The following is a 12,669-nucleotide window of genomic DNA, read 5'->3' as shown; positions in this document are numbered from 1 at the left end:
TTTATTCATCAAGCAGATGTTAATACCATGAGCCACACAACTCTGCAAACAACATGTGTAGAGAGACATGCCGGCATACGGGAGTGATCGGCAGTACACAAGAATATACATAATACACACACAAACACACGCACACACACACACACACATCTGGTTGACACATGGGGTAGAGATTAGTTGATGCGCCAACTTCTGTTTTTGATCAATTATGACCAGCATTGGGAATAAGCTGTTTGGTGGTGGAAAATCTATAGATGTGAGTCTGGTCTAGCGCCAATCTCCTCCTCCTCCACTATATTTAACACCACCTGATGCCACCTCCTGTCTGAGGGGTCTCCATATGTGCGTATCTCTCTATCATGTTTACGAGTAGGTAAGCAGAGCAGTGAAGTATGTGTTTGGTGATAGTGGAATGAGGGGAGCGATTTTTGAGATATGGCTTCAATTGGGAACAAGTCCTCGGGGAGATCCCAGCCTCTGTTCACCAGCGCATCACACTCATATCTACATGAGCCACCCAGTGGGAGAGATGTGATTTCTCCCCCTAGATGAAAAGCACACTATTCTGACCCTAATGTGTTACATTTAGTAAGTGCCATCTTAAAATCAAACAGCTGCCGCGTGCTGATGACAGGAGCGCTCGCTAAGTGAACACGGGCACAAATGAGCCATTCTGGGGATGGAAAAGACATTCAGGCCCTCCAAAGCAAATCAAATGAGCTCAGCCAGCAGCAGTGCATACAAGACAAAGTCTCAGCATCTCTTCTATACAGTGGCGTGCATGATGTGAGGAGGTTCTGTACTTACTGTAAAGTGAATTTGGCATCCTCCCATGATGTAGTCAAGGAATGTGTAGACTCTGTGAAGCTGTGAGGGACAGAAAATAGAAAAATTTAAATATAAATCGCCCCCCAAATGTTACTAATCATAAACTATTCTGTAACCATCACATTCATCCTAGGGGTTGTACATTTTAATATCTTATAATAGAAACATGAGGATCAAAGGATCCTCACATTCCAATGAACAAAGCAGAATTTTTTTAATTTAATGACCTTGAATTAAACATACTGGTTAATGTTGTGAGAGATATAGCACTGCAGTGAAAACTTATGAGCTGTAGGTAACCAGGGCTGAAAATGCCACTCTGTGGTATCCAGTGATACACAACCCCTGGAGATCAGGGAGGAAGCTGCTCACCCCAAGTCCCACTAATCAGAGTTATTTGAGTTATTTGGGCTGAATGTAGAACAGGGGCTTAGATGCCCAGTTGTACTAATTGGCCTGTGTGTGTGAATGGGATTAGGCATCTAGAAATGCCTGGGTCTGATGAGAGCAAATATCTCAATTTATTATACGGCTCTTCACAATGCTAGTAGAACGCTCCATTGACTTGAATGGGATTTCCCAAAGTTCTAGCGGTAAGATATATTCATGTAATTACCGCTGCAAACATATAATTACCGCTGTCAATGGCAACGGGTTTGGTGCTTCTGATATGTCTTTCATATCACTACGCAAGGACTGGAACTTCATTCAAACGTGAAAGCAGACGGTTGATCAGCTGTGTTCTAAAGAATGTTTGATTCAAGTTCAGCAGCGTGTGTTGTTGCGAACTATTTGTTTCTCAGCAAATGCCACGATGAACGGTAACAAATAGGCTAGGTTATGTAGGCTGAGTGGTATCGTGGGGAGTTTATTATTTCGTTTTGGCAAGTAGCCGTATAATAAGCGGGATAATGTATAGAACGCCGGTCATTACTGTGAAAATAGTTTTGCGGTTTGCGGTTTGCCCTGTCGGGACTTATTTTCCCAGTAATGACTGGCGTTCTATACATTATCCCTTACCTGTCAATTACCAGGATTTTCTCCTGAAAGCCAAGCTCATGTTTGGTAGTGGCAATGAAAGATTACATCTTCTGTCCGTTTTTACAGTGATTGTAGAAGAAGATAATGATGATGAGGATGATGATGATGATACTGTGCGTGTGTGTGTTTGTGTGTGTATGTGTGTATGTGTGTCTGTGGTCACTGACAGGTGGGAGTTGATTTTTGCAGCTATCACGTTATTTTATGGCCAGCTGATTGCTGAGCTGATTGCCCTAGTGTGCAATTTGTCCATCATTTTTCATCTTGCTTTTTGTCAGACCACAGGGTATTCCTCTCCTCCTCACCTTCAAGTCACTGAGGATGACCAAGCCAGAGTTCTTGTAGTTCTTCTTCTTCAGCTTGTACTTGGGATTGATGCAGTCCCATGTGACCTTCAGAACAGATGGAGGGAGTAAGAGAGTGAACAGACAGACAGCTGAGCCTTCCACACTGCCTTCCAGCTCATCCTTACCACACACACACACACACACACACACACACACAGGCATACACACACAGGCATACACACACACACACGCACACACACACACACAGGCATACACACACACACACACACACACACACACACACACACACACACAAACACACACACACACAAAGACACACAGACACAGAAAACAGCTACCTTTAACATCTCTTTCATTCCAGCCATACACACACACACACAAACATGGGCAAACTACACAGAGAGCCACACCAAGGGTGACAAACATCAGACACAGAGAAGAGACCGAGTGTGCGCTTTCTGACCTTGTTTCCTCCACCGATTTTCTGCATCTCTTTGAAGGAAGTGTAGAACTCCCCGATGAAGTCGTGCTTCCCCCGGGAGTCATAATCCCACACTAGGCACTGAATAACACAGAAAAGAGAGAGGGAGAGAGAGAGATAGCCATTTGTGCAAATGGGCTAATTATCGATTCATTCAACGGGTCACTTATCGATCCCCCACCTCCCTCCATCCCTCGCTCCCTCTCTGTGGTTATTACAGGCTCTCCTTTATTTCTTCTGGGCGCTGCGCCCCACTCCTGATTGCGCTGGCTGGGGGGAGAGAGAGAGAGGGTGTCCTTCGGGGGAGCTTCTCTCTGAGGCTCAGAGTGGCCAATCATCCCACCATGTGCAGCCGGGGCCGACCCACAGGGCCTCCCCCTTACCTTCAGCTTCCTGTCCTCGTCGCAGCTGCACAGCGAGATGAGGGACACTTTGAAGGGCTCCCACACCGGGTTCAGGTTGTTCTTGATCACCTGAGAGGGAAGGAGGGAGGGAGGGAGGGAGCGAGTGAGCGAGCAGTAGAAAGATAACATGACTACAGGAACAGTGGAGTAAAGCAACATTACTGCATAGTGAGAGCCAGAGAAGTCTTACGCATTGACCATGAGACACTCAACTGACAGATCTCACACGCCACACATACCTTTTCTCTTACTAACTAACTCATTTATGAATGCATCACCATTTTACTTTCTGCCTGATGTATTGGTGTCTTAGATCATAGCCTATAGAGGAAATCAGAGACAGACTGAAACAGTGTAGCCCAAACAAAGGTAGAATTGCAAAGGAAATACAGTAATACCTGACGTTTAATTGACTTAATTAATTAATATTTTGACCATTTCACTATGCATTAATGTAATGATCGATGGATTACCTTTTGCATGAACATGACATAAAATAGCTACCTAAAATAGGCCTAACAAATAACACCATTTTTTTAAGGAATAATGACTTTAATAATCTAACAAGACTACAGAGTAGTAGTAATAAGGCAAGACTACAGAAAGAAAGAGAGAGGATAAGAGGACTAAGTCAGATATATGTGAAATGGTCCTGATAAATGCTCTCCAAGTGACCCTGCAAATGTATTGATCATCTAGCCATTGGCTTTGTCCTTGATGTTATGCTATTATCTGTTAGCATACACCTCTTAAAATCTCTCTTTTTTCCCCTGTCCCTGTCTCTCTCTCTCTCTCTCTCTCTCTCTCTCTCTCTCTCTCTCTCTCTCTGTCTGTCTCTCTCACACACACACACACACACACACAGGTTTTCCTGTATGCATGTTATCATAGATAGCAAACATGGTATCTAATTATCAATCTTTGGCTATTACTGTAATGGGAAATGAACAAGTTAGCATCATATTAGTAGCATGTCATCTAATGGCCTATTAAGGCATAACACCAAATGTATAAGTTGGCTTGCATATTAGTCTGCATATATGTCACCTCTCCAACAAATCTCACTCCAAGATAAGCTCAAAACCTGAGAGCCCTGGAGGAGGGACAAAAAACCTTTTTGAACTTGAAAGTGACAGGCAGGGACGAGCAATAACAGGCAAATATGGCACCCCTTACCTCGGTTCTGTGGACCAGCTGTTCAGTTCCGTCATCGTTGATCCGGTAGATCTCCAAAAATGGATCGGACTTACTGAAAAGATCCTGCAATATGGTCACAGAGATAAAAAAAAACACCATCTATTTAGTGTAATAATGAATATCAGACCCACCACCAAACAGTCCTTATCGGAGCAGTGGAACATGAGGGGGGCTGTGTTGAGCAAGGCTATCGCATGTGATCTTCAGTGCGGGCAGCTAAATACATTCTGTGCTAATTTGACACGGTTTGTTCCCGGCCGCGGTGCAGCTTTCCCCTCATCGCTGTGACAAATCAAATCAGGAAACTGGTGCGAAACAATCATTTGACACAGGGCGTCAAGTCAGGCTCAGAGAGCGGTAAGCACATGGGTCAGTTGATTCTGCAGTACGTGTGTGTGTGTGTGTGTGTGTGTGTGTGTGTCTGTCTGTCTGTGAGTGTGTATGTGCATAGACGTGAGTTTTTGTGTGACGGTTATGTGTGTGTGTATTGTGTATGTGCGTGTGAAAGAGGAAGAGAGACAGAGAAAGAGAACAGAGGGAGGGAGAGACAAATACAGAGAGATAGAGTAAGTGAGAGAGAGGGAGAGAGAGAGGGAGAGGAGCACAGCAGAGGGCCGCAGAATGAGCCATTTAATGTTCCCATTTCTCGCTGCATTAGCCTGATGCATCTCCACAGGGACAGAGAAAAAAGAGGAGTCCCCCTATCTCGTTGTCAAGGTAACAACTTCCCAGTGGCTTGAGTGCAGACTGATTTAGTCAAGTGATTTGTCCATATTTAAGCCTCGCCCTGGATGCAAAAGCCCTCTTCCACATCCATCATCGCCTCCATACAGTATACCTCAACAGGTTCAGGACCGCCTGCTTGCCGACTGATTGGCCGGATCCACTCTGAAAACCACAGCGGAAGAGAGGAGGTCACAGCTTCGTTAGCAATAAGAGCCAGCCACAGGCCAGACGATGGTCAATGCCCCATTAGATGAGGCCCCCTCCTGTCTACAGTAGTTTTGTGTGTATTAGCCGCGTTGTGTCTAAGCTGCAGGACAGTGTTTTATGCAAGTTAAAAGAAACAAAACCATATTAATACCATTTTAACTGCCCCCGTGTATTAACCTCATAGCTGAAGTAATTTTGCAAAATCAATGTATAAGCTGCGGCTAATAGTTGGGAAATTACGGTACAGTGTCAACAGTGGGGGTGCTGACCCTTCAAATGATGTCACTGGGCCTGAATGGGATGATGTAAGAGGGGAAGCGTGGGGAGCCATGTTTGTGATGCGTGTGTGTGTGATGTGCGGGCTTTCCATAATGCATCGCCTATTTAAGTCATATCACTTGCCATAACGATATCCTCAAAGTCATTGGAACAGACAGATCCTTTCCAAAGATTGTGGTGCAGTGATTAATCTGCCAATCTGTTTCATCAAAGCTATATTTTCTCTCTCTCCTCCTCTCCCTGATGTCTCTCTATCACTCACTTTTAGTTTCTTTGCCTCCTTTCCTCTCTCCCTCCTTCCCTACTCATTTTGACAGAAATGCTTTTGTTTTGTTGACAGAGGCCCAGCTCGCGTTTCCTCCCATGCTTTGTGAGCGTTGCTGGTAAGCAGATGGTCTCTTCCCCTTGATGCTCTGGGCCTGGCAATGGAGCTCAGTATTCCAGAGAAAATATCACTCACATAGTCTTGCTCCTCCTCTCACTGACATTAGCAGTGACATCAATGTAAATGACAAAGTTTTGGTAATAATACAGGAAAACAACAGAAAAGAAAACAGAGGATATCTTGTCTGATGAGAGAGCAGACCACATCCATACAGAGCACTACCAAGCTCTTGATTAAGTGTCCATTAGTCAAAGCCTTCCACAGATAAAGGCAATTTGTGGGCGGGGGGACTAGACTAGTGGATAATAATGATGCTCAAATATAAAAAAAAGAATTACTCAGAGGGAAAAGATTGGATGTGTGAGGCAGGATTCATTTGTATTTTCTCTCAGAATTTGAATTTCCCATTACTGCCTGTCCAATCTTGTGAGTTTTGATATTCCATCATTTAGGCTGAGATTGGTTTGGCATGGCAGAGTGTTCAAATGTGTTGAGACACAATTCTGCATTTGTCATCAGAGATACAGCATGCCCAGTCTCACCCGTCATGAAAGTAATGGAGGTTCACATTATGATGCATCCATCCATGCCAGCATGAAAGAGGCCACTTGTGCAACATAAAACCTGCCTGCAATAAGGTCTCAGAGCGAGTGAAAGAGAACAGGGGGAAAGAGAGCAGAGAGCAGACAAAGACCGATGGAAAGAAGGGTAGAATGAAACAGATAGAGAGTGAAAGGAGGAGATATAACTGAATGTGGTTGCGAGAAAAAGAACAAATATTGTCCCAGGCTTGTGCATTATGAAATCACCGCCTGAAGTAGTGTGTGTGGGTGATCAGGGTGTTTGTGTTTGCGCTCCCAAATTCGGAGGCGCTCCGCTCCAAAACAAACATTTCAATCTCAGTCAAGCCACAGTGCTATATCCATGAGTCTCTCCCGTGTTCAGAGAAAAGGCACACTGGATTGATTTCTCCATCTACTCTGAGCTTTGTGAGGTCTTAGGGATGACTTGAGCAGTCCATTGTGTCTCTTGGATATTGACACTCTTTGTCTGAGCTGTCCTTAAAATGCACAAACTCAGCAATGAGAGGAAGGAGAGAGAAAAACGGGGAGAAAACGGCAGTGTGTTTTTACCCAGTAATACCACAGTGGAAGTCACAGCCCCAGGCAAGAAAAAGAGTGCGAGAGAAGCTGATCATGAAAGGTTGATGGGGGGGGGGGCTGCAGAATGACTGTTACAGAAACAGAACAGTGGAAGGGGGATATGGCAAAACAAGACACATGGAGTGACAACAAAGGAGGTAAATTCATATGGAGACAGACAGGGAGAAGGAGAGAGAGAGAGAGAGAGACAAACAGAGAGAGAAAGAGAATAATGGAGAGACACAGACGAGAGGAAATTGCAGAGAGAATGTGTGGGTGGTGAAGTGCAGAGGCGTTTGTGTAGAGCGGGCAGGCGCCAGGGGATGATCAGACACCTGCGGAACTTCAGGGCCAGTGGTGTATTGTGGGAGGCCTTGTGTGGGAAGCGCTGTTTGCACACAGAGTGAAGTGCCAGCCAGCTACAGTACCTCACCATGTTCATCTCGTAAGACTCAGACTCATCTCTTAAGACACATATCAATACACATGCACAAACACACACACACACACACACACACACACACACACACACCTTAGCTTGCTGATGCAAAGGAACAATCACCTGTGTGTGAGCTTGTGAGGCAATCATTTGACGGCAAAGGAAACTATTGCAGGAATAACCATCAGAATGGCATAAACATATATAACCAAATCCAAAGAAATACTAGATGTAGAAAAGCTTTGCAGACGATGCCCACACTAGAGTACTGTACTGTATCAGGAAATATACTGTAGGACCAAGAGTGAAATAAAAAATAAAACATGACTCAATTCCAATCTGGCTTCTGTCATCAAGTGCTGCCAACCTAAACTAAGCCCATTTGCAGGACTGGGCAAAGTCCCCACTCTAAATCTCATCATCCACACTGAGTGACTCAAAGTCCATCCACTGTCCATTTATCAGATGCTGCTTGGCACGGAGCTCCTGGGATGGAACTCAGACACTTCTGCACTTCATTGTCGATTAATAAATTATCAATGACCTGAAGAAAAAGGGAAATCAATTCCATCCTCATTGTAGCCCTGCCTCATTGGTATGTGGTGGTGGTGGTGGTGGGTGGGGACGGGGTGGGGGTGGAACTGCACTAAGCAGGTGCTTATCTACGAATAACCTTCCCAATTGTGTAATGGCAGGGAAGAAAGAAAGTGTCTTGCTCTTACCTTATCATCCAGCTTCTTGGCGCAGAACGAGAGCTCCACGTAGCCGTTGTTGCCGGAGATTTCCTCGGCGTGAACCTAGATGTGGAAACAAGGCTGAATGAGAAGTTTCTAAAGTTCATCAGTGCTTTCATCTGATTCATCTCTCTCATACTGCGGATGGAGCATCTGTGCATCCCCCAACGGTACCACTGCAGAATGCTGCTGTTAGGTATTATGAATATCAAATGCACGGAGTATGAATTCTTAATGTGGGATAAAAAGTTCTTAGCCTCAGTCTAGAAAATCATTACTGCTCTGTTGTTCCTGTCTTTGCATGTCTTTGGGCTCATTTGAGGACCGGCAGTATTAGTTCTGAAAAAAAGGTAAAGTGAACAGGTTCGGGGGTACATGAAAGCTTTGCTATGCTAATTCAGTTATTTGGATGATCAAAGAATCGATTCTCCCTTTTTCCAACAAAATACCTCAGACAAAAGTAAAATGTAGAACACAGACATGAGACATCTGAATACCCAGCAAAAGTCATCCTACTTTGAGGAAATGTGAAAAAAGGTTAAACATTACAGTTTACAGAGGTAAAACAAGAAGGGATGAAAGAAGGAAGATAAGAAAATGATGGAGAGATAGTAAATCAATCCCTTTCCCATTTAGTAGGCTAACACATTAAGACCGGCCAAAAATAATGGCCCAATATAATGGGAGAAAGAAATACTATTGGTCCATCGATTTCAATTACAACTATAAAAATATCCGCTTCTGAATGGCTGCATGGACTCAACTGCTCTTCGATGTTCTCTCCCATTTTTGGGAGTGTGCCAGAATATTTGTACACAGTCCAACATCTGCTCCTATGTAGACTACTGCCTAACAGGCGTTACCATTAGGGCAATTCCATGCAAAGGTCATCCTTACCATGGAAAAAAAAAGTTGTGCATACGCAAATAGAACTGTTGTTAAAATCTTCATTTAGGTCTATATTTTATTGTTTGTAACTGATCTGATTGAATTTGATGGAGAATGACACTCTTTTTACATCATAAATATGGTGTGCAACCATACAGAAACAACCTTTTTTTACATGGTAATTATGTAGCGTCGGCGCAAAAAGACAGTGTTAGCGTTCTCCCGCGCAGGGCATCCTGGGATACGAGAGCGAACATTTGGGGGGTTTATGTCTGTATTTTTTCCTTAGTTTTGAGTGTAATGTTAGCGTCTTTATTGTAACATGTTTCCCTTTTAGTTCTCCCTCGTGTGTAATCCTTTTTGTGTGGGGGGCTGCGTCCTCCCAGTGTGTGTGTCTGCTTGACCTGCCCCGTGTGTATTGTGTTCTGTGTCTGTGTCCCTGCTCTCATTCTCAGTGAATAAACCTTTTGATTGGACAACTGTGTGTGTTGCTATCAAATCGTTACAATATTATACATATTTCAAAAGTGGATAAATGGACCCAATGTTCAAACAAATTGTCATTTGACAAATTCCAGATTGACAAGGGAATGGTAGAGCAATGTCTATGCTCAGCTTGCCTTTAAGAGCACAACTCCTTACATTTGTAAGGCTTTTGTTTTTAAGTCAGCAAGTTCCATGGCCATGTCACATCCATAACGTTTTATAGGAAAAGTTTATGCTACACATACAGTGTTGATGCGACAATGTCCATAGTGTCTGTGCAAAGCTGATTTATATCAATGTAAAGTGTGATGACCAAATTGTGCCCCTTTCTTACTTTTAAAACCTTTAATGGTGCGTTATGGATGTGATGTTATGGATGTTACATAATGTGAATTTACAAGACTGGGGACTTTATTATACCTCAAAGCCGATAAAACGTCTGTTCTGGTGGCATGTCAGTTTCAACGCATTTCAACTTAGTGTTTACAATTGACATTTCAAAGATTAGGTTGATCAAAACCACAGGGAGGCCTTGCCTAACCATTAGCAAAACAAACATAATATTAAAATACCTCCAGTGATTAGCCTAGCCATAGCCTATTTTCAAGTGGCCTAATAACGAAAATCTGAGCGATTATCTTCCTGTAACTGTCATACTAATGTTGTACAGTAACTGGATTATCGTGTTAGCTGGTGAAGATGGCTGACTTTGCAGCTGGAGTTAACATAGCAACCTCCTTCTGTTGCAGATCTGTTCAGCCTGCCGTTCACATCTGCTTAACACAGTTTAATTTTAAAATTGACACGATATGACAGCATTTGAAGTGTCAGGTCCTCTGTAGCTAATACCCACAGAGTAACATGAGTAAGGGCAGCATTAAACTAGATGTACCGCATAGCGGTACAAAATATGACCGCCTCTCAGTCCTGCATATTCTCTTCGCAAAAATAAATCACGCTTGTCAATTTGTCTCCATCTCCTACTCCTGCAACCAGTGTTGGGAGTAATGCATTAAACAAGTAATGTAATTACAGTAATGCATTGCTTTTTGCTGTAATGCAGTAATGTAAGGCATTACCAATACAATTTCAGTAATATTTTACTCGGTACAATTCTCAGTAACTGAAGTTACTTTGCTTTTTAATCCAAAATTGAGAAATGCTCAATTGGCACCAGAGAAGATTATCCAAGAATTAAAAAAGTAATCTATACTGGTCCTGGAATTTGATTGCCTTGTTTAGATGACTGTAGAAAGTTATCTCTGCCATTCATGCAACAGATCTAACATGGTTAAGCTATACTTCTCATTTCAAGCAGTGAGAATAACTAAAATGTTGCTTTTACAGACAAAGATCGTAGCCATTATTCTCAAACTATTTGCATTAAGTCTACACCACTGTACGTGGAAGGAAAGGCAACCAGCAATGATGAGAACCATTTAAAGTCAACATACAATTTCACTATGGCTATATTTTACTATATTAAGTTGTGAGTGACCTTTGGACTTTGGGGCCTACATTGTCCCATGAGCCATAACTGCAACCATTATATTGTTCTTTTGTCAGCCTTAAGCCTAGCTCAGTCATTATGCCATACCACATCACCTACTGCCGTGTAATGAGCTCTATTGAACACACGAAGATCTATTGAGAACACCAAATCCATATTTCCTGTTATTTTCGTGAAAGTAATGTAAACGTAGTGTAATGCCTTACAATTCAAAGACAGTAATATTGTAATGTAACAAATTACTTTGAGATGACAGTAACAAGTAATAAATAATGCATTATGCTTTTGAAGTAACTTGCCCAACACTGCCTGCAACTCATGTGCATGTAAATGAGTGTGTGCATATGTGAGTTTGCTTTTGTTTATAAGAGTGTGTGTGTGTGTGTGTGTGTGTGTGTGTGTGTGTCTGTGTGTGTGTGTCTGTGTGTGTGCATGTGCGTATGCGTGCCTGTGTTTGTGTGTTTATGTGTGTGTGTGTGCGTATGTGTTTGCATGCCCACATGCGTATGCGTGCCTGTGTGTGTGTGTTTATGTGTCTGCATTCATGTGGGTGGGTGTTTGTGCATGTGTGTGTGTGTGTGTGTCTGTGTGTGTGTGTGTGTGTGTGTGCGTGTGTGTGCTTGCCTGTCTGTATGTGTTTATGTGTGTGTGTGCTTGCCTGTCTGTATGTGTGCGACTGTGTGTGCGACTGTGTGTGTGTGTGCGCATGTGCGTGTGTGTGCATGTGCGTGTGTGCACGTGCGCGTGCATGTACTTTATGTGTGCAAATCACAAATGAGTGGGTATGGGTTAGGTTCATGTGGGCTCTTGAGACTAACATACCATAAATATTTTGTCATCTTGGGTGCAACGTTTCAGGTAGGGCTAGTTATTTAGGGGAGTGGCCACCAAGCTTCATGTTCCCTGGTGTTTCAGTAACCCGGGAATCACTGACCAAAATTGATGATGGTAAAAGAAAAAAATAAATGTCTTTTTTATATTTTAAATGACTTGTTGTCTTGATTCTTCCTGTGGATCTTAGTGGGCACTGAGGAAGCAATAATTTCATCGCTAGTTTTTCATGATTACTATTTCAATTGTTTCATATCAAAATTCACTACTTAATTATGTGTTTTATGTAGTTTGTCGAGGACTGGTTCAGACACGTCACATCCATAACGTGAAACCGTCACATCCATAACGGCAGTTTTTCCTACATAATGCATTACGAAAATTACGCATAGTTTCAAAAACACACTTTTTGTGTTCATTCAAGTCTCCTTCATGGTACATATATCATAGTTTCGGCAGTTTCCTTTAAAATTCACAGAGTTTGTAGAAAACCTGTGATCTCTCACAAAAGTGTGTCCATTTCATGTCACATCCATAACGCTGATAAAATGCCTTGTATTCTTAGGATGAAATTGATTATATGAAATTTGAGGATTTTTCAGTATTCAGAGGACAGAGGTTGCATTAAAAGTTATGCAAATTAATTCACTGATACTAATTTTGCCCCCACTCTAAGGCATTTTGTTTACCAATATGAGTCCAATTGTCACATCCATAACGCTGGAACTGCCCATTAATAACAAACAACCTGCCATGTGCCTCCCATTTCTGATCAAGAAGGAT

At 42.8% G+C, this 12,669-nt stretch overlaps 1 protein-coding gene across 1 annotated transcript in view; it reads right to left on the bottom strand.

Annotated features, from left to right (window-relative positions):
* The window catches only part of cpne7 (copine VII), a 44,040-nt gene that overhangs the window by 18,328 nt on the left and 13,043 nt on the right, over positions 1-12,669 (bottom strand). The window contains exons 4-9 of the mRNA XM_076287857.1: positions 8,160-8,234; positions 4,239-4,322; positions 3,042-3,131; positions 2,641-2,739; positions 2,175-2,261; positions 808-867 (exon numbers count right to left, since the gene is read on the bottom strand). Of these exons, the coding sequence (XP_076143972.1) occupies positions 808-867; positions 2,175-2,261; positions 2,641-2,739; positions 3,042-3,131; positions 4,239-4,322; positions 8,160-8,234 (495 nt within the window). The remainder of the gene's footprint in view (positions 1-807; positions 868-2,174; positions 2,262-2,640; positions 2,740-3,041; positions 3,132-4,238; positions 4,323-8,159; positions 8,235-12,669) is intronic.

The sequence above is a fragment of the Alosa pseudoharengus genome, unplaced genomic scaffold (assembly GCF_046254945.1).
Source record: "Alosa pseudoharengus isolate Yale_2024_CS ecotype anadromous, Long Island Sound unplaced genomic scaffold, YU_APseudo_1.1 YU_APseudo_1.1_scf_16, whole genome shotgun sequence".
NCBI classification, from domain to species: Eukaryota; Metazoa; Chordata; class Actinopteri; order Clupeiformes; family Clupeidae; genus Alosa; species Alosa pseudoharengus.
The sequence above is the reverse complement of the archived record's forward strand: the minus strand, read 5'-3'. Positions and strand labels throughout refer to the sequence as shown.